The 21085-nt window shown below is 60.3% G+C and overlaps 1 protein-coding gene across 3 annotated transcripts in view; it reads left to right on the top strand.

Annotated features, from left to right (window-relative positions):
* Positions 1-21085, top strand: part of TBC1D22A (TBC1 domain family member 22A) — a 318317-nt gene that overhangs the window by 234320 nt on the left and 62912 nt on the right. For all 3 annotated transcript variants that reach the window (XM_065887138.1, XM_065887136.1, XM_065887135.1), the window contains one exon: positions 671-798. In XM_065887138.1, coding sequence (XP_065743210.1) covers positions 671-798 — 128 coding nt within the window. The remainder of the gene's footprint in view (positions 1-670; positions 799-21085) is intronic.

The following is a 21085-nucleotide window of genomic DNA, read 5'->3' as shown; positions in this document are numbered from 1 at the left end:
AGCCTTTCCCGCGGGTTGTTGAGAGCCCAGCAGAGAGTCCTGGGCAGGGAACACTGGGGGCTCGAGCCGTGGAGCGCCGTGACGGGGAGAGACTGTGGCAGGTGGGAGATGGCGCTTCGGGCCTGGTTCTCCCCAGGGGCCCTGCTGTCTTCACAGAAGCCCCAAACCTGGGATCCAGGGATGGGCCCGCCTGCCCCCTCAACTGGCCGGGCCCGAGAGCCCGTGGGGCCCGGGAGCCCATGGGACCCGGGCCGGCACGTGGTCGAAGCCATCCCCTCTCTCAGGACTGCAGCCCGTATCTGGTGGACCTGCCTGTGGGCTAGACGGGTGAAGGTCAGCTGAGCCCCGCCGCGTGCCCCCGAGCGTCCGCCGGCCTCTCGGACCAGTGCCGCCGTCTGTAGGGCAGGACTGGGTCTGCCCGTGTTCCTGGGGTGGGGCTCGGGGCATCCCAGACGGGGCGCACAGTCCGCCCGCGGGAGCTGTCGTGGTCCTAGTTACCGTTACTGCCGTCACCACCCATATTCCTTGAGGAAGAGAGTCTGAGGTCTTGGGGTGGAAGTTCCTTTTCCGTCCGTGCTCCTTGGGGGCGGTGCCTCGGCTGGTTGGAGGGGTTCCGAGGTGAGCCCGGGGGCTCTGCTGACAGCCGCGGGGCCTGTGTCTGTCTCTGCAGGGCAAGTCCACCGGCACCTGGACCAGCACGAGGTGAGGTACCTGCAGTTCGCCTTCCGCTGGATGAACAACCTGCTGATGCGCGAGGTGCCCCTGCACTGCACCATCCGCCTGTGGGACACCTACCAGGTGAGCGCCCCTCGCGCCCCTCCCTCCCGCCGCCTTCTGCTCTGGGTCCGCTTGCTGTGCTCGATTTCGCCTTCGAAGCATCCTCTCCACTGAAATGCCGTCTTTTTAAAGTCCACTTCAGGTGTTCTTGTCATCTGACTAGACGTAAGACAGGGAAAAGAACTTTCTATAGTTTTACCTGTAGCTGGATTTCATCCCGCTGTGCCCTTTGGCCGGGGCTCCGGGGCGCGTGTAACTCCAGCGAGACTCTGAGCTGCATGTACCGGACACACGCTCAGGACTCACACCTTGTCTGTGTTTTGAGTCACTCATGATAAAGATTTTAAGAAGTCCCCGACAGATTCAGTGTGCTGTGAAGTTTCCTCCTCTCCACAGCATTTTCTGGAACAAAGCACCTTTGTTCCCTTGTCACGTTGCTTATTCTAACGCCTCTCCAGTTTCTTGGAGATGTTTGCTGAGGCTGAGGCCGTGCCGGGGGTTCCACGCTGGCCTTGCCTCATCCCTCGCGGTGAGCAGGCACCTTGTGTGTACTTGGCGTGGCGTCTCCTCAGAGGCTGGCTTTCATTCTTAACTCGGGGAGGCAAGGTTTTCCTGCACTGGGCGCCAGCCCTTTGTGGGCCTTGGACGGGGCAGCTGCCTTTGGAGGCTGGGAGAGGGAGCCCCAGGCCACGGGCTTCTTCGCGGGGCAGCAGGAGCCCCAGGTGCAGGGTTGGGCTCCCGTGCATGGATGTCCACGAAGGCGGTGGTGGGGTCCTGAGGCCCCGAGCAGGCTGGAAGGGCCTCGCCCCCCGGCCTCCTCGTCAGTGGAGCCCTTGGTCTATATGGCGCGATCGTCCCGTGGGATGGGGACCTCGAGCTGCTGCCCTGCTGGCCCCCGTGCCCGCCAGCCTGTAGTTCTGAGCACATTTCTCCCAGGTCATCGAGAACAGTAGCCCAGAGCTTTGTTCCTCATGCCGGCCCGTGTGCCCGTTTGCCTGTGTGCCCGTGTGCCCGGCGTGGCGTCTGTGGCTGTTGTTCTGGCTCTGAAGCCCTGTGTTGTGACTTTGCTTTTCCTTTGTGCAGCTGTGTGTTCTAATGGTGTTGACTACAGAAATTATGACCGGTCAGTAGCGCATCCGAATCCCCCACTTTGGTTTTGCTTTCGTAGGTACTTGACAGCTACGGAATTTCTAGCCACTCACATTTCCTGGGATGTAAAGCCGTTTTTGGGGGGCTGTTTGGTCAAAGTGGCCATTGGCCTGGTGCAATCGATCAGGGCTCAGTTATGTCGCAGGAAACAAAACTGCGTATCCCGTAAATTTTGAATGCTCTCCACTGGTGATGGGTTACACTGAGGTCCTGACCCCCCTCATTAAACACAGAGTCCCCTGTAACACTGTCCCCATTATGAATAAATTAGGTATTAAGTCAGTCGCATTTTGAGGAGCAGAAAATGGATCTGCGCATCTGTGGTCCTGCACCACTTCACTAAAACTCCTAATGGATATTAAAACTTTAAGCATCTTTATGCTTGTGGCATCTTTATTGAGTTAATTTTCTTGAAATTAAATTTTGTCATGAATTGACTCATTTGTACCATGGACTGATTGTTGAGCTGACGGTACCCTCGTCATAAACCTTTTCACATCTTAAAAATCGGGGGCATTTGTATTTTACAGGCCCAAGTAACCATGAAGTTGTGTTGCATCTTTTGGCAATGAAAATACATAGTAATCGTAGGATGGCAATCGGGGGATTACTCTGCCTTAAACTAGGGCGTTTATCAGCTGGGCCATTACAGGTTTCAGTAACTCTTTAATCCCTTACAAGCAAGGTAGCTTAAAGTCCTCTTGGGACATGTGTCAACAAAAGGCTATCCATAATGTGCCCCAGGCCGTGGACTAGATGATGGCACAAAAATGAATGAGGGACGTTAGTTACAAGGAGGAAAAAAGGCAATTAAAAAGCGCAGATCATGCAGAAGTAGCCGAAGAGCAGGGAGGTGAACCCTGCCCCCCCGGACGTGCCCCATGCGAGCAGCGCGCGGGGTGCGGGCCGCCGTGCAGGCTGCTGTGGCTGAGCAGCCGGTCCAGCTCCCAGAGGGAGCCGGTGCAAAGGGTGCGTCCCACCCGCCATAGCTGGAGCCGACACGTGGATTTTGAGGACCTCAAATGAGAGAGAAAACTCTGGCCCCTGTGCTGTGCTGTGGGTCCACGGCCGCAGGGCTGAGGCCGTCGGGGCAGCCGGGATGCGCTCCGTCCTGCCCGTGTCCTCCCGGCCCTCGCTTCCCCTCTCGTGGGCTCCCCTCCACGCCCGCGCTCCGTGCGGAGGAGGCGTGGGCCCCCTCCCTAGCGAGCGAGGGCCCCGCGGGGCTGACGGGAGGGCACGCGGGTGTTCCTCCTGCTGCCACCTGGACAGTGAAGCCAAGCCCGGCCCTCTGGGTCCGGCCCCGAGGGCCTAGGGGGCCAGTCCCGGGCTGCGGAGGGCTGGGGCAGCAGGCCAGAAAGCAGCTTGGCTGCGCGTTTTGGAGGCTTGGGCTCCAGGGCACCCCGCCTGCTGGCGGGCACCGAGCGGCGCTTCAGCTCTCGCCCCTCCGCGCTCAGAGCTGCTCTGCACCCCGAGGCCTGCGTTCCAGCCTCAGCGGGCCTCCCTCGGGGTCTTTGGTTTCACTCACCTTGTCTGGAATTGCTTTCCTGTGGAAAAACAGCCACAGATGCGGCTTCTATTTTATTGTAATGTGGGTGGGCCCCGGACGGTGGCCGTGGCTCGGGGCTCGTCGGCCTCTGCGTCCCTGCGAAGCCCAGAGCTGCTCCTCAGGCGTCTCCCGGCAGCGGCCGGAGTCCTGGGGAACGTGTGCGTCCCTCCCGGTGCCCTGGGCACAGAGGTGGGTCCTAGGGCTGCGCTCCCTCCCTGCGCCCCTGGCTGCACTTTATGTCTGGAGGCCTGGTGGGCACAGGCGACTGACCACAGGGACCGCAACCCCCGACTCCCGGGCTAGCTCCTCCCCTGGCAGTTCCTGGGACAGAAGCCGCCCTTCTGTCTGAGCTGCTTGGCCTCCTCCCAGACCACGGGAGTAGGTGTGCCTGTGGGCAGTTGAGGAGAACAGATCTTTTCAGTGAACAGATCTTTCACTTTCTTGGTTAAATTTATTCCGAAGCGTTTTGTTTTTCATGCAGTTGTGAATGGGATGGTTTTCTTAATTTCTCTCTCCAACAGTTCATTGTTCGTGTATAGAAATGCAACTGAGTTCTGTATGTTGATTTTTTTTTTTTTTTTTTTTTTTTTGTGCTACGTGGGCCTCTCACTGCCGTGGCCTCTCCCGCTGCGGAGCACAGGCCCAGCGGCCATGGCCCACGGGCCCAGCCGCCCCACGGCATGTGGGATCCTCCCGGACCAGGGCACGAACCCGTGTCCCCGGCATCGGCAGGCGGACTCTCAAACACTGCGCCACCAGGGAAGCCCATGTTGATGTTTTTTTTATCCTGCAACTTTACGGAACTTGTCTAAAGGCAATGAAATTATCTCACAGAGGTATCTGCACCCATGTTCATGGCAGCCGAGATATGGAACGACCCAAGTATCCATCGGTGGATGAAAAGATAAAGAAATTGTGTGTGTATACATGTATGTGTGTCTATATATACGTGCGCGCGCACGCGCACACACACACACACACACACACACACACACACACACACACACTGGAACGTTACTCGGCCTTTAAAAGGAAGGCCCTCGTGGGCGTGGCCGACGTGGCTTAGGGAAGGTCAGGGGAAGAGGCCGGGCAGCCGGAGGAGGGCATCCCCGGGCAGGAGAGGACGCACCAGAGTGCGAGCCAGGGAGAGAGGCCCCAGGGCAGCAGAAGGCTCTAGGATGACGGGACCACCCAGAGGGGAGCCTCTAGGCACACGTGGGTTTTCCACACTCGAAAAATATGACCAGTGTGACCGAGGAACTGAATTTCTAGTTTTCATTTCGGTTCACTGAGATTTATATTGAACAGGCCCACCCAGAGTAGCTGCACGCAGCACTGCTCTGTCAGGGACTGGTGGAGTCAGCGGGTCAGGACCGTGGGCATCGGGCAGCCGCGGGCAGGTCAGGACCCGTGGGTATCGGGCAGCAGCCGGCAGGTCAGGACCCGTGGGCATCGGGCAGCAGCCGGCAGGTGCAGGACCCGTGGGCATCGGGCAGCAGCGGGCAGGTCAGGACCCGTGGGTATCGGGCAGCAGCCGGCAGGTCAGGACCCGTGGGCATCGGGCAGCAGCGGGCAGGTCAGGACCCGTGGGCATCGGGCAGCCGCGGGCAGGTCAGGACCCGTGGGTATCGGGCAGCAGCCGGCAGGTGCAGGACCCGTGGGCATCGGGCAGCAGCGGGCAGGTCAGGACCCGTGGGCATCGGGCAGCAGCCGGCAGGTGCAGGACCTCTGGGCATCGGGCAGCAGCCGTCAGGTGCAGGTCCGGCGGGGCAGTGACTCGAGCCAGCCCTGGGGAGAATGTGAGGAAATGGACTTGGCTGGAGCCCCTTGTCCTCTGAGAGGTGCGCCTGTGCAGGGAGGGGGCCGCGGTGGGAAACCCCGGGCATTTCCAAGCTGACGGGCTTGTCGGTAGAACCAAAGAGGTGGGCGCGCCGGGTGGTGGACAGCTCTGTCCCTGTCCCTCCTTCCCCGGCGCCCCGAGGCTGATTCAGAAGGGTGTGCTCCGCTGGGACCTGTCTTGGAGTGAAAAAGAACGTCAGCAGCTTTCTGGAACGGAAATGTGAGAGCCAGTTTCTCAGAACGGTGCTATCTGTTCTCTACATTCTAGTAACTTCCTTCCTTCCCATTCCGGCTCTCACTGAGGTCTTCCCATCACTGGCTGATACCCATCACTGGCCCCGGGCCAGGGGAGGGGGCATCACAGCCTCGTGTCCACGCAGAGGTGATGATGTGTGTGACTTCAGGAATGGCAGTGGCCCCCGCCCCATCCCGAGGACTGCGGCTTGGGTAGGTGAGGGCGTGCTGAGGGTCCCCGCGGAGGCTGACGTTTCCCACAACCTAGTGATTGTTAGAAGAAAGGGAAAAACTTCCTTTTGCCAGGTGAGTGTTGCAAGGTGGCTTCACTGGCTTAAAGCATTTATTAAATTCCTTCTTAGTGGCGTCTAAAGGCCCCTGGAGTTCTAATTAAGAATGTATACGTGCTGCTCGTGTCCCCGCATGCGTCTTTAGGGGCCGGCTGTTGACACAGGAGAGGAAATGTGGACACACACACTTGGGGGCCTGGCTGGCGAGCTGCTCCCTTTCTCACCGCCCCTCCCTCCTGGTGCAGGGCCATCTCACTCGAGCCTCAGAGCAGCCTGGGGTGGTGCTCCCGGCCCTTGGCCCTGGCTCTTGGCACACACGCCGTCAGAGGGAAGTGGCAGGAGGGCATTTTCTACCAATAAAGCTCCGACTCGCTCTTCTGTGGCCAAATGGAACGTAAGGATTTGTTTGGATGTTCCACGTAAGCCCCGTGGATACTGTGACCTCTGGGACTCTGGCAGAACGGACTCTCCATCCTAGCCCAGCGCTGTCCTCATAGCCTTGGGCAGGTCCAGTGTCCTGAAGCTCAGCTCCTAGGATTGCTGTTGGGACTAAGGAGGAGTTTCTAATGCAAGGATCGGCAGACGGGTCCTGTAAAGGCGAGGCAGGCAGCATTTTGGGCCCGGGGACCACGTGGGCTACACAGCTGCGCTGCTGTTCGGGCCCGGGGGCAGACGCGGCCACGCCAGCCAGACTCGTGGGGAACTGGGTGCTTCCCGCGCGGAGCTTAGAAAGCACCATGTGCACAGTGGGTGCTAGGTAAGAGCCCTTTTCTTCGCACACCGCTGTCCCCGGTATTTTGTAAACCGTAGAGCTGTACAGATTCTGGGTTCTATTGCCAGGCTGTCACTGTTATCAACCAGTTTTTACAGAAATTGGAACTGGGGTCTCGGAGCTCAAGTGACTTGGCCTCTGCGTCATTCCAGCGGCGTGTGGCCCAAGCAGGGTCCCACCACCTGGACCTCCGCCATCCGCGTGTCCCCGGCCCTGGCCGAGCACTCTGCCATGTGCGGGGACAGTGGGGCTGCGGTCTGAGGAGCTGGCACCCTACAGCTCCCTGTGTGTGAGGGCAGGGGACCGAGCTGCAGACTTCTGCTCTCGTGCGGTGGCAGGGCTGTGTGTTGAGCTCCCCCAGGGTCCTGGGGGCCTAGCCGTGTCTCACAGCTCCTGGCCGCACCAGTCAGGGGCAGGGGCAGGGGGCAGGGCAGGGCCTCCGGGCCCGTTGAAGGCCAGCTGCCAGCTGCCCCCTCACATGCCAGGGCCCCTGCTGGCTGCCGCAGAGCCCTGCATGCCCCGAGACCCTGAGCTGGCTCTGATCCTGAGATGCCTCGTCTGCTGCGGCACACGTGGCCGTTTGCACCGTTTTCGGTGAAGTCTCCCCATTGGTGCAGCCTCCCTATCCTTGGAGGCGGCGAGCAAGCTGTCGCCAGAGGGGAGGCCCCCCCCCGCACTTCAGCAGACTTCCCGGCCTCCCGGGAAGGAGCCTGGCGGCCTGGGACCCCTGTGGCCGGCCGGGCCCCGGAGTCACAGTCAGTGCTCATTTGTTGGGCACCTGCTGTGGGCCTGGCCCTGTCCTCGGCGCTGGGGACCCAGCCACGGAAGAGGTGGGTCCTGATCTCACAGAGCCCGCCTCCCGGCCAGGGAGCCCAAGCAAACCCTGGGGAGGAGGTGGGCCTGGCTGTGTGTGTTGGGGGGGCGCAGGGCTGTGCAGCCAGGGGCAGTGGCGGGGAGGGAGGTAGTCTGCAGGAGGTGGCCCTGCAGGGGCGCTGCTGTGTGACGGGAGTTTTGGGAGGGGCTCTCGGGGAAGAGCATTTCAGGCTAACGGCGTCCTGAGAGCCCGGCCGGGACGGGGTGGGGGCCGTGTGGAGAGGCCCACAGGCTCCAGGCGAGAGGCGCGAGCAGAGCTGGATCTGCAATAATCAGGCACCGCGTGTGACTGTGCCCGGTGCCCGGGCATCTCCAGGCTGGGACATCTGGTGAAGGGTACAGTACGGGTGTTTCCAGACTTTATGTACACCCTGAAGTTTGAAGGTGGAGTCAGAGGGACGGGCTGAAGAGTGAGAGACGAGGCTAGGTCGGGGGATGCTTCTGGAAGGGCCCGCAGTGGTGCCCGCTGCCTGGTGTCCGTCTCCCGCCCTCCTGTGGGCACCGCCCCCTAGTGTGGGCTGCAGGTGGTGACTCAGTTCCTACAAGGGGATCCAGCAAGCGTGTGGGGATGTCACCTCTGAGACTGTGACCCCGTCTCTCTGCTCCCACCCTGGCCTGCTCCAAGGGGAGCTGCTGCCACGTTGTCAGCTGCCCAGGCCTGAGCCACGCAGACAGCAAGAGAAGGGGTGCCTGTCCTGCCCCGGTTCCTGGGGTCTGTCGCGCAGCAGGAGATAATTCATGCATTCGCGTTCCGGCCGCAGGAGATGGTTCAGGTGCGTTTAGTGTGTTGGGCAAGATGGGGTGGGGTAGACTGGAGAGGGCGTGGGAGGGAGGAGTCCTGTCGGGCTTCCTGTGCTGGAGACGCCTGTTGGCCCTCGAGGGGAGGGGCCCTGGCCAGCCGGCGGAGGCCTGGCACTTGCTCCGGAGGCTTGCAGGCAGGCGGCGGGAGGCGGCAGCTGTCGGCGGAGAGGCGGGCTGTGGAGGCCTGCGGCAGATGAAGCCCTCACCTGGGGCCTTCAAGTTTTCAAACCTGTCCTTGATGTCCACACAGAGTGAGCACGGGCTTGGTGCCCACTAATGCTTTCAGATGAAAGAAAATTTTTTGCAAAGGTTGGGAGGTGGGGGTGTGTGCCTTCCCAGAAACAACTTTGAATTTGGAGTTCAGCCTGTCAGTCCATGGAGTTGTATTTCAGTTCTCATTGGAAATGGAAGTTAGTTCTACTAGTAACACTTTTCTAGGCCCAAAGGGGGCGTATCTTCTGATGTCCTACAGGCATCTGTCTTTCCTTCTATCCGCCCTTCTTTCCCTCCCTCCCTCCACCCAGCTGCCTGCCCACCAAGTACAATGTAAACCCTGGTGCACAAAAAACAGGGCGGAGTGGGGCTCCGGGACTCCACTGAGACATGCGAGGCAGCATCCCTGCCCCCTAGGGGTCCGCAGCCTGGGGCAGAGGTGGACACGTGATGTAGTTACAGCCCGGGCAGGAAGCGCTGTGATGGAAGTAATGAAGTAGGCGCCGGGGACTTGGGGGGCACTGCACTCTGCCCAGGGGTGCTGAGGAGGCTTCCCGAGGGGACTTTGAGGGTCGGAGGGTGCACGGGGAGTTCTTGCGGAGGACGGGGCACAGAGCCGGCTCGGAGCGAAGCAGGGGCAGCTTGCACGGGAGGGAGAGCGTGTTCCAAGGCTGGAAGAGGCAGGTGGGCACGGCTTGCACTGCAGGGTCTGTGCTGGGTGTGGTTGTTCCCGGGGTGTTTGGGGGCCGGGACAGGACAGGGGCCGTGGGGGGCGGCAGACCTACGGTCTCATCCGCGGAGGTGGGCCAGCTCTGTTCCCAGATAGTGACTTGACCTCTGCAAACCTTGGTTTCCTGTCCGTAAAGGAGAACAGAGCCTGCTCCCGTGGCCACGCCTCTAGCTCCACCTGTGATGCTCACCTGGAGCTGTGGCCACACTGCCAGTCCCACCCGTGAAGAGTCCCCATTGCTGCTGTGAGGGCCGCCTTGGGGCTCTGGTGAAGGCGCCGGGCGCTCAGCTCTCCGTCATGGTTCTCGCCAGCCCCGCATCCTCCCGCTGGGCAGTGGCGGATGGAGCCCTGGGGCCCAGGGGAGGGGCTGGCGGGGCGGCCGGACATCCTGCCGAGGTGTTCGTGTGGACGCGGCGGAGGGGCCAGGCGTGCAGGAGGGCCCGGGGCTGCAGGCTCTGCCCCGTTGCTGGTCCAGCCTCGTCTTTGGGTCATTGCCACCTTAGCGACTGGTGCTGCGTTCAGACGATGTGCAGGCTTTCCCGAGGCTCCATCCTCTGTTCCGTGGCCCTGCATTTCCAGGGGTCGTTGGGACCTGCTCTTCGACTCCCCTGGAAGGCGGCCCTGGGCCTTCACACTCTGCGGTGCCCTCAGGAGCGTGGGTTGCGGCGCCTGGTGGTGGAGAGAGCGCTCGGTGCAGAGCCGGCGGCATGCCGAGCCGCGTGCCAGCCGCGCGGCCCTCCTGAACCTTCAGGGCTCTGCAGCGCGATTCTCAGTGACTCAGGCGGCGGTGAGCCTGACGGATTGGGTGAATCTAATCAGACTGAGAAGCAGGTCGCCTTACAACATACTTTTTCATAAGCCCATTAAGGTTTGAGGTCGTGAGCATTTCACGTGGGCCCCCCTCCAGGAAGCAGGCGTAGGTCGCCGTCAGCCGGCGAAGGCTATAGAAAGGAGCATGTTCAGTGAGACTGTGCTCCCTGCTGAGTTTGCGGGGAGGAGCCGGAAGAGGGCTGTACCCCCTGCTCCAGGGCAGCATTAAACCAGTGGCCTGGGGATTTAGAGGTAGTATTGAAGAAGTATGGAGAACGTCCTTAGTGACGCTAAGACTTTCTTTCTTCATATCTCCATCAGGATGGCTTTATCAGAACTTATTCAGGGCTCGGGGACTGTGGAGATGTCTTCCCTCTGCAGGCCTGGCTCAGGCTGAGTGAGACCTGTGCCGCTCAGTCCTTGCTAGGGGTCTGCGCGTCTTGTCACTTCCCTGTAGGTGCACCACCGACCTCCGGTCCTGGCAGGCTGTGGACTCTGGGACAGGCCCCCAGTCCCTTAGCGACTGGTTAGGTGCACCCAGGGGATGACCAGGAACAGCCGGTGAGGGACCGAACCACAGAGAACAGCGGAGGAGGGAGAGACCCCTGGGGACACACGTGCAACCCACATCTAAAGGCCGGGCCTGGTGTTGGCATCCGACCTGGTCTTCGGGCTCTGGGTGTGGACCTGGGGTGCGTGGGCAGAAATGACAGGGGTTCGCATCCAGAACGTGTTCCTGTTGGCTCTGCGTCTCCCTGACACGGTGGCCCCGTCTCCTGGGTTCCAGCTCCCGCGGACTCACGGTGCCGGCCGACGCTGCCGCGGGCAATCGCCACGTCCCCCCCAAAGCGGGGCTGCTGGAGCCCTGGCTGGGTGTCCAGGGTCTCGTGTGCGCGCGTTTCAGGTGAGGGGGCTGGAGGCCTTGCGCAGGGTTATACTGAGGGTAATAGCTCTGTTGCATTTGAGCTCAGCTTTAAAATGACGCGTTTATGAATGTTTCATCTGCACTGTGACCTGAAGCCGCTTGTCTGACATCCTTTGGCCTCTGGACAGAAGGCTCAAGGGGGCTGTTGGAGGAGACCCAGAGGAGACAGGATGTGTCCCTATGCGGTGGCCCCGGGCGCACGGAGAGGGCGAGGAGGCGTCCGGCCTCCAGCCCAGCCCCGCCGGCTGCAGAGTCCGGGCGTTCTGACGGGGCTGGGAAGGGAGTGACGATCCCTGAGGTGTGTCTCTGTGGCCACTGAGCTGGTCACCTGCACTGGGCGTGGCCGTCCAGCCCCTCAGCACCTTGGGCGGTGGGAGCGCAGAGGAGGGGCAGCCCCAGGCAGGGAGGGGAGGCCAGGCCAGCATGTTCACAGGGCGCCGGGATGTGCCCTCAGGAGGCTGCTCTGGGAGCCGGCAGCTGCGTGGGACGTGGAGCTGGTGGCGTTTCGAGGGTCTCCGCGTGTGCACGCGCCCTGGGAGGCTGGCTCTGGGAGACGCAGGGGAGAGCGCCCTCCCGCCCGCGGCCACCAGGCTGCGGCACGGGGCTGGGGTCCCTCAGCCGTGCTCAGGCTCAGGCTTCTTTTTGCCACAGAATCTACTGATGCCCTGTGTTCACCTGCCCTCGGGAGGCCCTCTGTTCAAAAGCCTGGGCTTTGCCCCCGTCTGGTGACCGAAGGGGCTGTGCAGGCATCGTGCGCTTGCCTCTTCCCTAGGCCACTCGGGCTGGGCTTCCCCGTAGGTGTGGGTTGAGGGCAAAAGGAAGGACTCGTTCACTCGTGCCTTAAATGAAAGGCTAGATTGCTGTCAGCCCAAGGGGTGAGAGCAGGAATGAGAGACCAGCAGAGGAGGGGCCCAGCTGAGGCCGCCGCCCAGCAGGAGCTGGCTCCCTGCGTGTGGGCGAGACAGGAAGCCCAGGGGAGGGCCTGCGACTCACATGGCGTGCGTGGACCTTCCGTGGTGACACTTCCTGGGGTCCGCCAGGCCCAGGCAGTGCTGCCCTGGGAAGGACAGAGTTCATCGTTGTTGGGCGAGGAGGGGTGGCATCGGCTCTTTGCTGGCCCGCTTTCGCAGCCCAGGTGTGGCCCGGCCCCTCTGGGCTCTCTGGGTGGGCCTGCTGGGAGGTGGGGCCCGATGTGTTCCCCAGCATGTGCACTTGCTCCGCCTCGACCCCTGCCCCTGGTTACACAGGCCTCCTTACCAGGCGGAGGGCAGAGGGCAAAGGGCAGGGTAGACGTGGGATCTCAGGTGCTTGTGATGGCGGCTGCCAGGCCTGAGTGGGGGTGGGACAGGCAGAGTCACAGTAGGCACTGGGACACCTACCCCCACCGGGCCTTGCTCGTGTGCCGACCCCGTGCCCTTGCAGGACCCCCAGGTGCACAGGGACACTGAATGAGAGTCGCCGTCCTTGCCTGGCTTCCCCCGCTGTGAATGCCCTGCGTGGGGCGGGGCGGGGCCATCTGGTTCGCTGAGCCTGGCGCCCCGGCAGGGCACCCGCTGCTCTTGACTCAGGAGCGGCGTTGGGGGTGAGGACGCCTCGTGGGTGTGCCGGGGGACACGTGCTGAGAGCTCCTGGCAGACGTCCTGGCCGTCCACGCAGGGGCGCTTCTCCCAACCGCTGTGCCCTGGGTTTATAGACTCTTCTTTACGGGTCTAGCGTTGCCCGGTAATTTCCCTGATTTTTACGTCCTCCGGAAGCAATTCAAAAAGTAAAAGTTAGCCTGCGAATTGCCTTCTGGAGCTTGGCCTGGTGCATCCCAAGTGTGGGGAGTATCCTCGAGGTTTCCAGGCCAGTTTTCTGTGACCTTTTGTTAACGACCACGAGGAGAAGGCCGTGGTGCCCTGGGGTGGCCACTCAGTGCGGCTGGTGGGCTTTGGCTTCTTCCTGGGCCCTGGGAGACCAGGCTTTGTGACATGAGGACGGTGTCCTGGGCCAGCCATTGGCTTCCTCTCGCTGTGTGAGCGTCGAGCTTTCCACATGCTAACCTGGCTCCTCCGCAGACCTCTTTGTACTTAACCGTGAGTGCAGAGGAGCCCGCCGAGCAAAGTCCAAGCCTGCCCTGGGGCCGCTGAACATCAAGGCCCCCTTGGCTGGTACCAGCTGCACTGCTGTAGGTAAACCCTAGACCACGATTGAATTCCCAGTGGGCCTCCTTCACCGCTTATTTTCTAAAATTTTGTATTCTTTTATTTCACCCTGAGAGTATGTCGCAGAAACTTTTTAGAGAAAAGAAAACCCTCCCCGACGTAACTAGCCACTGTGGAAGCATGCTAATGTCTCTTCTGCATCTTTTCTTGGCAGTTTTTTAAACGCAGTAATCGCGTGTTATATACAGTTTTGCTTTCTACGTTTGTTATACTGCCCCATCATGCCGCTTTTTGTTTTTCTTTTCCCCCTGTATTAGTTCCTGGTCCTACAGCCATCGCTTTAAAGGGTTGCATGATATCCTGATAATATCCTGCCCTGTGGATATATTATCGTCTGCCTAAAGGTGGTGGGTCAGTCTCGCAGTGTAATTATGACCGTGATGTGACCTCTCTGTGTTTAGAGCTTTTTCTGTATTAATAGTCCCTTAAGACAGATCGCAGGAGTGGCCTTACGGGGTGAATGGGCGTGACGGTGTCCAAGGTGCTTGATGCGAGTCGCTCTTCAGGGGCATTGCGTGGATGTCGTGACCGGCAATACGTGAGAGTGACGATCTCTTCACCCTTGTCGTCATCAGGCTTTTTAACTAAAGTTATTTTTCTTAACTTGACTAGGCAGTAGATGGTAATCCCTCGATTCTGGGTTTATTTCTGTGGTTACTGTTAAACTTCTAAAGTTTCGGATATATTGATCTTCAGTAGCTGCCGTGCTGTGTTTTAAGATAACCTTTTTCTCGGTCCGTGGTTTCTCGGCGGGACATTTTTAAGCTGTAGGGAATCAGCTGAGGGTACCCGTCGCTGCCACCGGCGTTTGTCCGGGGCCGGGACCCGCAGGACAGGCTGTTGGGAGGGTCAGAGCAGAGGGCATGTGAGCCCAACGCGGATGTGCAGCCGTTCCTCAAGTGGCGGCTGTTTACTCCATTTTTTGGAAGAGAAAACCGAGGTTCAGAGAGGCCGTGATGCGTTCTCTGCGGGTCTCTCCCGCTGTCTGTGGCCACTCCAGCTGCCCTCCCTGTGTGCCCAGCTCCTGTTGCCTTGTTTATACCCCGCAGATCTGCTCCCAGGTGCGGCCTCACGGACTCTTTGCTGGTGTGGCCGAGACCTCGCAGGGCAGAGGCACTGGCCCCGCTCGTTGTGATTCCGGCTGGGCTGCTTCCCCCCTTCTCAGGCCCTTGGAATCCAGGCGCTCCTGTCCCCCTCGTCCGCGGGATAACGACAAAGGTGCCTTGCCTCCTATGGAAGTCCAGTAGCGTGGCAGGCGACAGGCGCCTCCTGATCGCTGACGCCGCACCGTGATGCCCGCGCTGCGGTGCCGTGGGGAGACAGGCAGGGGTGCTGGCTTCCTGGTCCTTTAAGTCACGCTTCCGCCTGTCATGACCGTGTGAACGGGGGGGCAGGTGGTGTGCGTGGCACAGGCCTGGGGAGTGTGCGCGGGGCCGGGAGCCCTCGGGGCCAGCACCGCCTCTCTTTGGGGACCAGGCTTCTCGGCTGAGCATGTCCTCAGAGCCTCCCTTCTCTGGACGCTGGCCGCCTGTCCCCTTGTCCCCATGCCCCCGGTGGCTGTCCCTGCGCCCCTGTCCTTTCTGCTCCCAGGGCCGCATGTCAGAATTGCAGATTTCCTAAAAGGTTTTTTTTTTTTTTACCCCTTGCTGCGCAGCACGTCAGAATCAGAGGCCTCCTCTTCCATCGTGAAGTAGTTCGAGTGACATGCAGGTGCCGTTTCTACCTGAGCCCTGGCAGCACCCCACGTGGTGTCCGGTCCGCAGGTGCCTGCCCTGCGGAGCCAGCATGCGTTTCTGGCTTTTATGCTTTACAGTAGCAGGAGGCATCTTATTATTATTTTGAAGACTGTGTTTGAAGAGGACCGTCTACGACTCGCCAAAGTGTGGGTCCTGCATCGAGTGTGGCTCTTCTGTGTCCTGTGACCGCTCAGCTGCCGGGAAGTGTCTGCTCCTGGCGCAGAGGCCTGGGGTGGGGGCACCGCGAGCCGCCCGGCCTCCAGGGACACCCTCATCCCTAGGTGGGACTCTGGGGGCTTGGGGCGCTGGAAGCAGATGCTCACCTGGGCGGGACTGGGGCAGTTCGTGCCCGATGGTTGGACGCGTTCTCTGCGCTCACCTGCTCCGTTATGATTTCAGACCGGGTCGCCAGCAGCCCGTCCCCCCTCCCCGGGTCCCGAGCAAGTGCCGGAGGGCTCTCACGGCTGGGCTGCCGCTGCTGAGGGCTCCTGCCTCTGTTTTCGGGAAAAGCTGCTGACGCTTCTGCAGGCGAATAACCGCCAAATTACATGGCAAGGAAGCGCTGTCAGAAAGGGGTGAACGATCTCGCTGTAAACCCGCTCAGCAGCCTGTGCTTTCTGGACGCTTTGCTGTTGTGGAGTGTGAATGGCGCCTCCGCCTTCCACTGGCCCGGCGCCTCTCAGATCTCAGCTTGGTGGCGACAAAGGCGGGCTGCCGTCGACATATCACTGTCGGGGGTCCTGTCTGCCCACTCGAAATATACCTGTAGGCCCCCCAAAATGGCATTCACGGTCATTTAAGGTAGCTGTCGGGATCCCTGGAAGGTGAGCTTCTGGAAGGCACGAGCCTCGTCTTCATCCCTGACCCCCTTGGCCACAGTCCTCTGTCCCCTCCGGAGGACCTCAGGGATGACGTGCTCTAGGACTCAGGAGGGCCCAACTTGTTCCCACAGCTGCTCCCCCCGCCCCGCCCCAGCTCTTTCCTTTGCCTGGCGGTGGCCCCACTTTCCGTGGTCCCGAGTCCCCGGGGCTGTGTCCCGTCTGCCCTGGCTGAGCGCCCTCTGCCCTCACAGAGGCTCTGCACTGAGACACCAGGACGGCTCAGCCCCTGGGGACAGTCCATCCACAGCGTTGACCTGTCTCTCCTAGAATTTTATACAAATGGAGCCCTCGCAGGATGTGCTGTTTGTCTGGCCTCTTTCACGCTCTATAATTATCTTGAGATTTATTCATGATTTTGCATTTTGTGCCTTTTAATTGCTGAATCCCCCTTTGTTGTAATGGAGTGTTTCCTTAAAATCGCTACTCCCTCCGCATCTTGAGGTTAGGAGGTGTGACAGGGTATGTCCTCAACCCTCTTTTCTTGGCCGTCAGACAGAACTTACGATGTTCTCTGTGACAGTGATTCTCAGATCCTGGTCCACAGGGCGCAGCATGGCATCGCCTCTCTAGAAACGCACGTTCTCAGGCCCCACCTGACCCGCTGCATCCGAATGTCCGGGGTGGCCCAGCCACCTGTGTTCCAACAAGGCTGAGGAGACTCTGGCGCCTGCTCAGGCTGGAGGCTGCTGCTCTGGGACTGCGGGGAGGTCAGGACTCGGTCCTGGTGGTCACGAGGTTCAATCAGAGACAGCTGGTGGCTCCTGGAACAAAAGCGTCTCATGTCCCGACTGGACTGCGGGGTGTCCTTCCCACTCCTTTCTGCTCCGTTCCCACATGGGGGCACCGTGGATTCCTGACACAGTGTCTGGTGGCTTCTGTTGCTATCAAGATACAAAATGTAGAAATAGGTGGATGTTATGATATTAACGCAGAGAAGAGCAGGAAAGTTCCACCGTCCCTCACCGTCCTTGTGGGCGAGGAGAGGCACCTAGCGGTGTCCCGAGTCCTGAACGGGGCCCTTCATCTGCCCTCGGGCCTCCCTCCAGCCCGGTGGCCCGTGCAGTCACCCCAGCCACGCGCCTGGCCTCGTCTGAGACCCGTCGCTCTCAGCCTTGGGTGCACGTTGGAATCGCTGGGGCAGTTTTAATTCCAGTGCCTCATCAGACCAGGGTTTTTGGAGGGGGGCGTCCAAGCAACAACGGCTCCTGACCCCCCACCTCGATGAGTTCAAAGTTCAGCCGAGGTTGACCCTGTCCTGGACTCTCCCCTTCCCTTCCTCCCCACCTGTTGCTCCTGCATCTGAGATAACACGTGACTTCTCCTCCCATTTGCACCACCAGGCAGCACCCTCTGTACCCGGGATGGTCACAGAGCCTCCTGCAAGCCGGTGCTTGTGTTCACTCTGCTGTCTGTCACTTGCCCTCTGGCCCGGGCGCAGGACCCGACCACTGCGTTTGGTGGCCCTGGGGGCCGTGCGGTGGCGATGGGTTAGCCGGTCCCCTTCCTGTGCTTGGAGTGGCTGCTCTGGGCCACCAAACCCCCTCACCTGGACAGCTCAGCTCAGGCAGCCCTCAGGTTCCCTCTGGATTAGGTGCTATGCTGGTTACCTGCTTCTGGGAAGCAAATTGCCCCAAGCTTCATGGATCAAGATAGCAGTTGTTTGTTTTGCCCTGGGTTCAGCAGAGATGGCCCTGCTGGGTGGCCTGACAGCGCCCTCGGAAGAGGGCTGCCCGCCTGGCTGGTAGGTTGGTGCTGTCGCAGCAGGAAGCTCCGTGGGGCCTGGGGGCTGCTTGGGCTCCCTCTGGGCATGGCAGCCGGGTTCTGAGAACCAGGTGGCCTCCGAGGCCGGGGAGTGGCCAGCGCTGCACGGCCCCTTCCACGAAGGCCCGCCCAGATCAGGGGAGGGAAGAGTCTCCACATCGCAGTGGAGCCGGGGCGGGTTCTGGGGGAGCTAGTGGGAGGGGGGAGTTTCCCAGGGTGGCGGCAGCACTCGCCCCTGTCCGTGCCAGCTCTGCGAGGGCAGGTGTGTGAGGTCGCGGGCGAGTCCTGGGGCCGGCGTGTGGTGGCACGCGGGAACATGAGGTGGCCCCTTGGAACTGCACACGCACTGCACACCCGGGGGCGCCGTCCGCGTGGTGGTGTCGAGCGTTGTTGCTCTGCAGCGGTTCTCTGGCAGGTGACGGTGACACCTGCTGCTCCAGCAGGATCATTGCCCCTCCTGTCCCGTCAGTGGGAGTAAAGAGTCGGGTTCGCACAACGGCCCCTGTAGGCCGAGCACAGCCCTGCGTCCGTCCACAGGCCAGCGCTTTCCGTTGGCACACAGAGAGGAAGTGGCCGAGCTCCTTGGAAAACAAGATCCCACTGGATCCGCGTGTAAAGCAGATGCACCCAGAGCCCCGCGTCTCTGCCACCTGCCTGCACCCCCAGCCCTCAGCACCCTCCAAGGCCTGCGGCCTGAGACCTGAGGCCCAGGCCAACCCCACCCACCCCTGTATCAGAAGCTGCCTCCCCTTTGGGCCTGATCGTCTTTCCGAGGTGGAGTCAAGCAAACCTGTGTTTATTCCTTTTGATTTATGAACTTGCCCCGGTGCCTGGGACCGGTCTGATCCAGGCCCATACACCTGTTTGGCCGAGGAGCGCCAGAAGCGTGTCCAGCACCTGCCCCGAGGAGCCAGGGATGCCTCTGAATCCCTGGGCCCTAGACCAGCAGGCATCGAGCAACCTGCGTTGTGAGCGGAGCTTCCACAGGGCGTGTCTGCTCCACGATGGCCAGCAAAGCAAGTAGCTGCTCACAAAGAAACAGCTAAACATGCAAGAAGCCCAAATTATTAAAAAAGTATTGGGGGCTTCCCTGGTGGCGCAGTGCTTAAGAATCCGCGGGCCAACACAGGGGACACGGGTCCGAGCCCTGGTCCGGGAAGATCCCACATGCCACGGAGCAGCTAAGCCCATGCGCCACAACTACTGAGCCTGCGCTCTAGAGCCCACGAGCCACAACTACTGAGCCCACATGCCACAACTACTGAAGCCCGCGAGCCACAGCTACTGAAGCCTGTGTGCCTAGAGCCCATGCTCCGCAACAAGAGAAGCCACCGCAGTGAGAAGCCCGCGCACCGCAACAAAGAGGAGCCCCCGCTCGCCGCAACTAGAGAAAGCCTGCGCGCAGCAGCGAAGACCCAAGGGGGTCAAAAATAAATGAGTAAAATTAAAAAATTAAAAAAAAAATATTACAAGTTTTAACTTCTTGAATATTAAAAAATGGGAATATATATGCAGATGCAACTTGATCAGCCCGTTTGAGCCTTTCAGCGTTCAGCAGACGCGTGCTTTTTGTTGGCAGGCTTCCTTCTGGGGGTGGACACATGGCGCCTCCCCCGTCCTTCTGCGTGAACCCACAGCCATGCCCTGTTCCAACGGCTGGAAGTTTCTACTCGTCGGCTTTTGTCTTTGCCTTTCACAGGCTGCTTCCTGAAGGCCTAGTGTTCGGCTGTGTTAGTCGGTAGAAGCCCGTGGTATCAGAGTGCTGATGGCTTGCCTTCTCTGGACCTGGGTTCAGATCGTGACTCCTGTGCTGTGTAGCTGAGTGGCCTTGGGTGCATCTGGCCGGGCCTACCCTCGGGATGGGGTGGGCGGTGGCGCCCTGCTCTCCGTGAGCCTTGGGTTTCTTCTCTGGGAGGCGGTGCGGGCCGGAGCCCGACTTGTAACCACGTCTCCCTTGGTGTCTGGCCCTGGCTGATGAGTGACCCTCTCGGATCCTCAGCTCCCCAGCTGTGAAAGAGCGCTCTTCATGGTGTCTGCCTCCCAAGGCTGGTGAGGCTCACCTCCCCTCTCTCTATTTCTCATGCTGTCCCCGGCACCCTGCCTGTCTGGTTTCTGAAATCTCCTCCTCGTGGTGCACGTTGAACTGGCCCTGGGCGGGGCTGGCACGGGAAGTGTGCAGCATCCCTCCCTCCTGCCTCCGGGCTGACAGAGGCCCCAAGTTGCTCCTGGAAAGCTTAGGGAGATGCAGCCCAGCCCAGCCCCTTCCCTGGAGCCCCCCGTGGGAGTGAAGCGAAACCTCGTCCTCACAGGCAGAGAGACAACAGCCTGCAAGGATGCTGCCCAGCTTATGTCACAGCCTTCTTGGGGACCCCTGGAAATGTTTAGGGAGTACAGTCTCAAGGAAGAGCTGGATTCCCTTCTAGCCAAGCCTGAGGGGGTGGAGGACAAGACTGGGTGTGACTCGTGTGGTGTATTGGTTTCCCAGGGCTCAGTGACCAAGCAGCACACACTGGGGGCCTTACGACCACAGACGTGTGTTCTCTCACAGTCTGAGGCCAGAAGTCTGAAGGCAAGGTGTGGGCAGGGCTGGTTCCTTCTGGAGGCCCTCCTAGCTTCTGGGGTCCCCAGCAGTCCCCGGCATTCCGTGGCTTGCAGACGCATCACCCCAGTCTTTGCCTGTGTCATCACGGGGCTTTCTCCCCTGTGTGTGTGTGTCTGCAGTTCCCTTTTCTGATGCGGACACCTATGATGTCATCTTCACTACATCTGCAAAGACCCTGTTTCCCAATTAGGTCATGTGCACAGGTTCCCCTGGGGTTAGGACTTGAAGATCTCTTTTCTGGGGGACACAGTGAAACCTGTAACCGATGGGCTGTCCTGGCACCAAGCGTGGCGGTCGTGCTGGGTGAGCAGCAGTGGCCGGCCCGTCCCTCCCTCTCGGTGGGCGTGCAGAGTGGACCAGCGCTCAGCGGCCCCGGGCAGCTGTGCGGGACCGTCTGGCTGCTCCCTGCCGGGCAGCTTCATCCACGGACTCCACGTGTGCTTAGTAAACACGGGACCAGGGACACGGAATCGCTGTCCAGTGTCTGTACAGAGTGAGCTGTTCAGCGCAATGTGGTGCATGTCAGGAAGGATTAAATGCTTCAACTGGATGATTTCGCCTGATGGCATTTTAAGTACAGAAATGGTAGTACATTTTCAGGGGGGAAAAAAAAGTCCTTTTCTTATTGCTGTGAATGCAGTTATCAGTACACCTCTGTGGCTTTGTGGCTTTGGGGCCAACCCGGGCCTGGTCGTGCTCAGCAGTGGGGCAGAGCTGGGCCCCCTGTACTGTCACTGTCACCGTAAAGCCGAAGCCAGGGCGCACCTGGGTTTTCATAACTGAGAGTCGCTGCGAGGGGCTTTGTCTCCATTATCTTTGGGATCTCCGGCCTGATAAGGTGTCAAGAATGAGCTGCTTTTAATTAAATTTCACAGAGAAAAAATATTAAGTCTAGAAGTGTCTTTCTTTTCTGCAACTGACAGTGTCTTTTGAAAAATGTAC

The sequence above is a fragment of the Phocoena phocoena genome, chromosome 11, assembly GCF_963924675.1.
Source record: "Phocoena phocoena chromosome 11, mPhoPho1.1, whole genome shotgun sequence".
NCBI lineage: Eukaryota > Metazoa > Chordata > Mammalia > Artiodactyla > Phocoenidae > Phocoena > Phocoena phocoena.
This window is presented reverse-complemented; position numbering and strand designations above follow the sequence as displayed.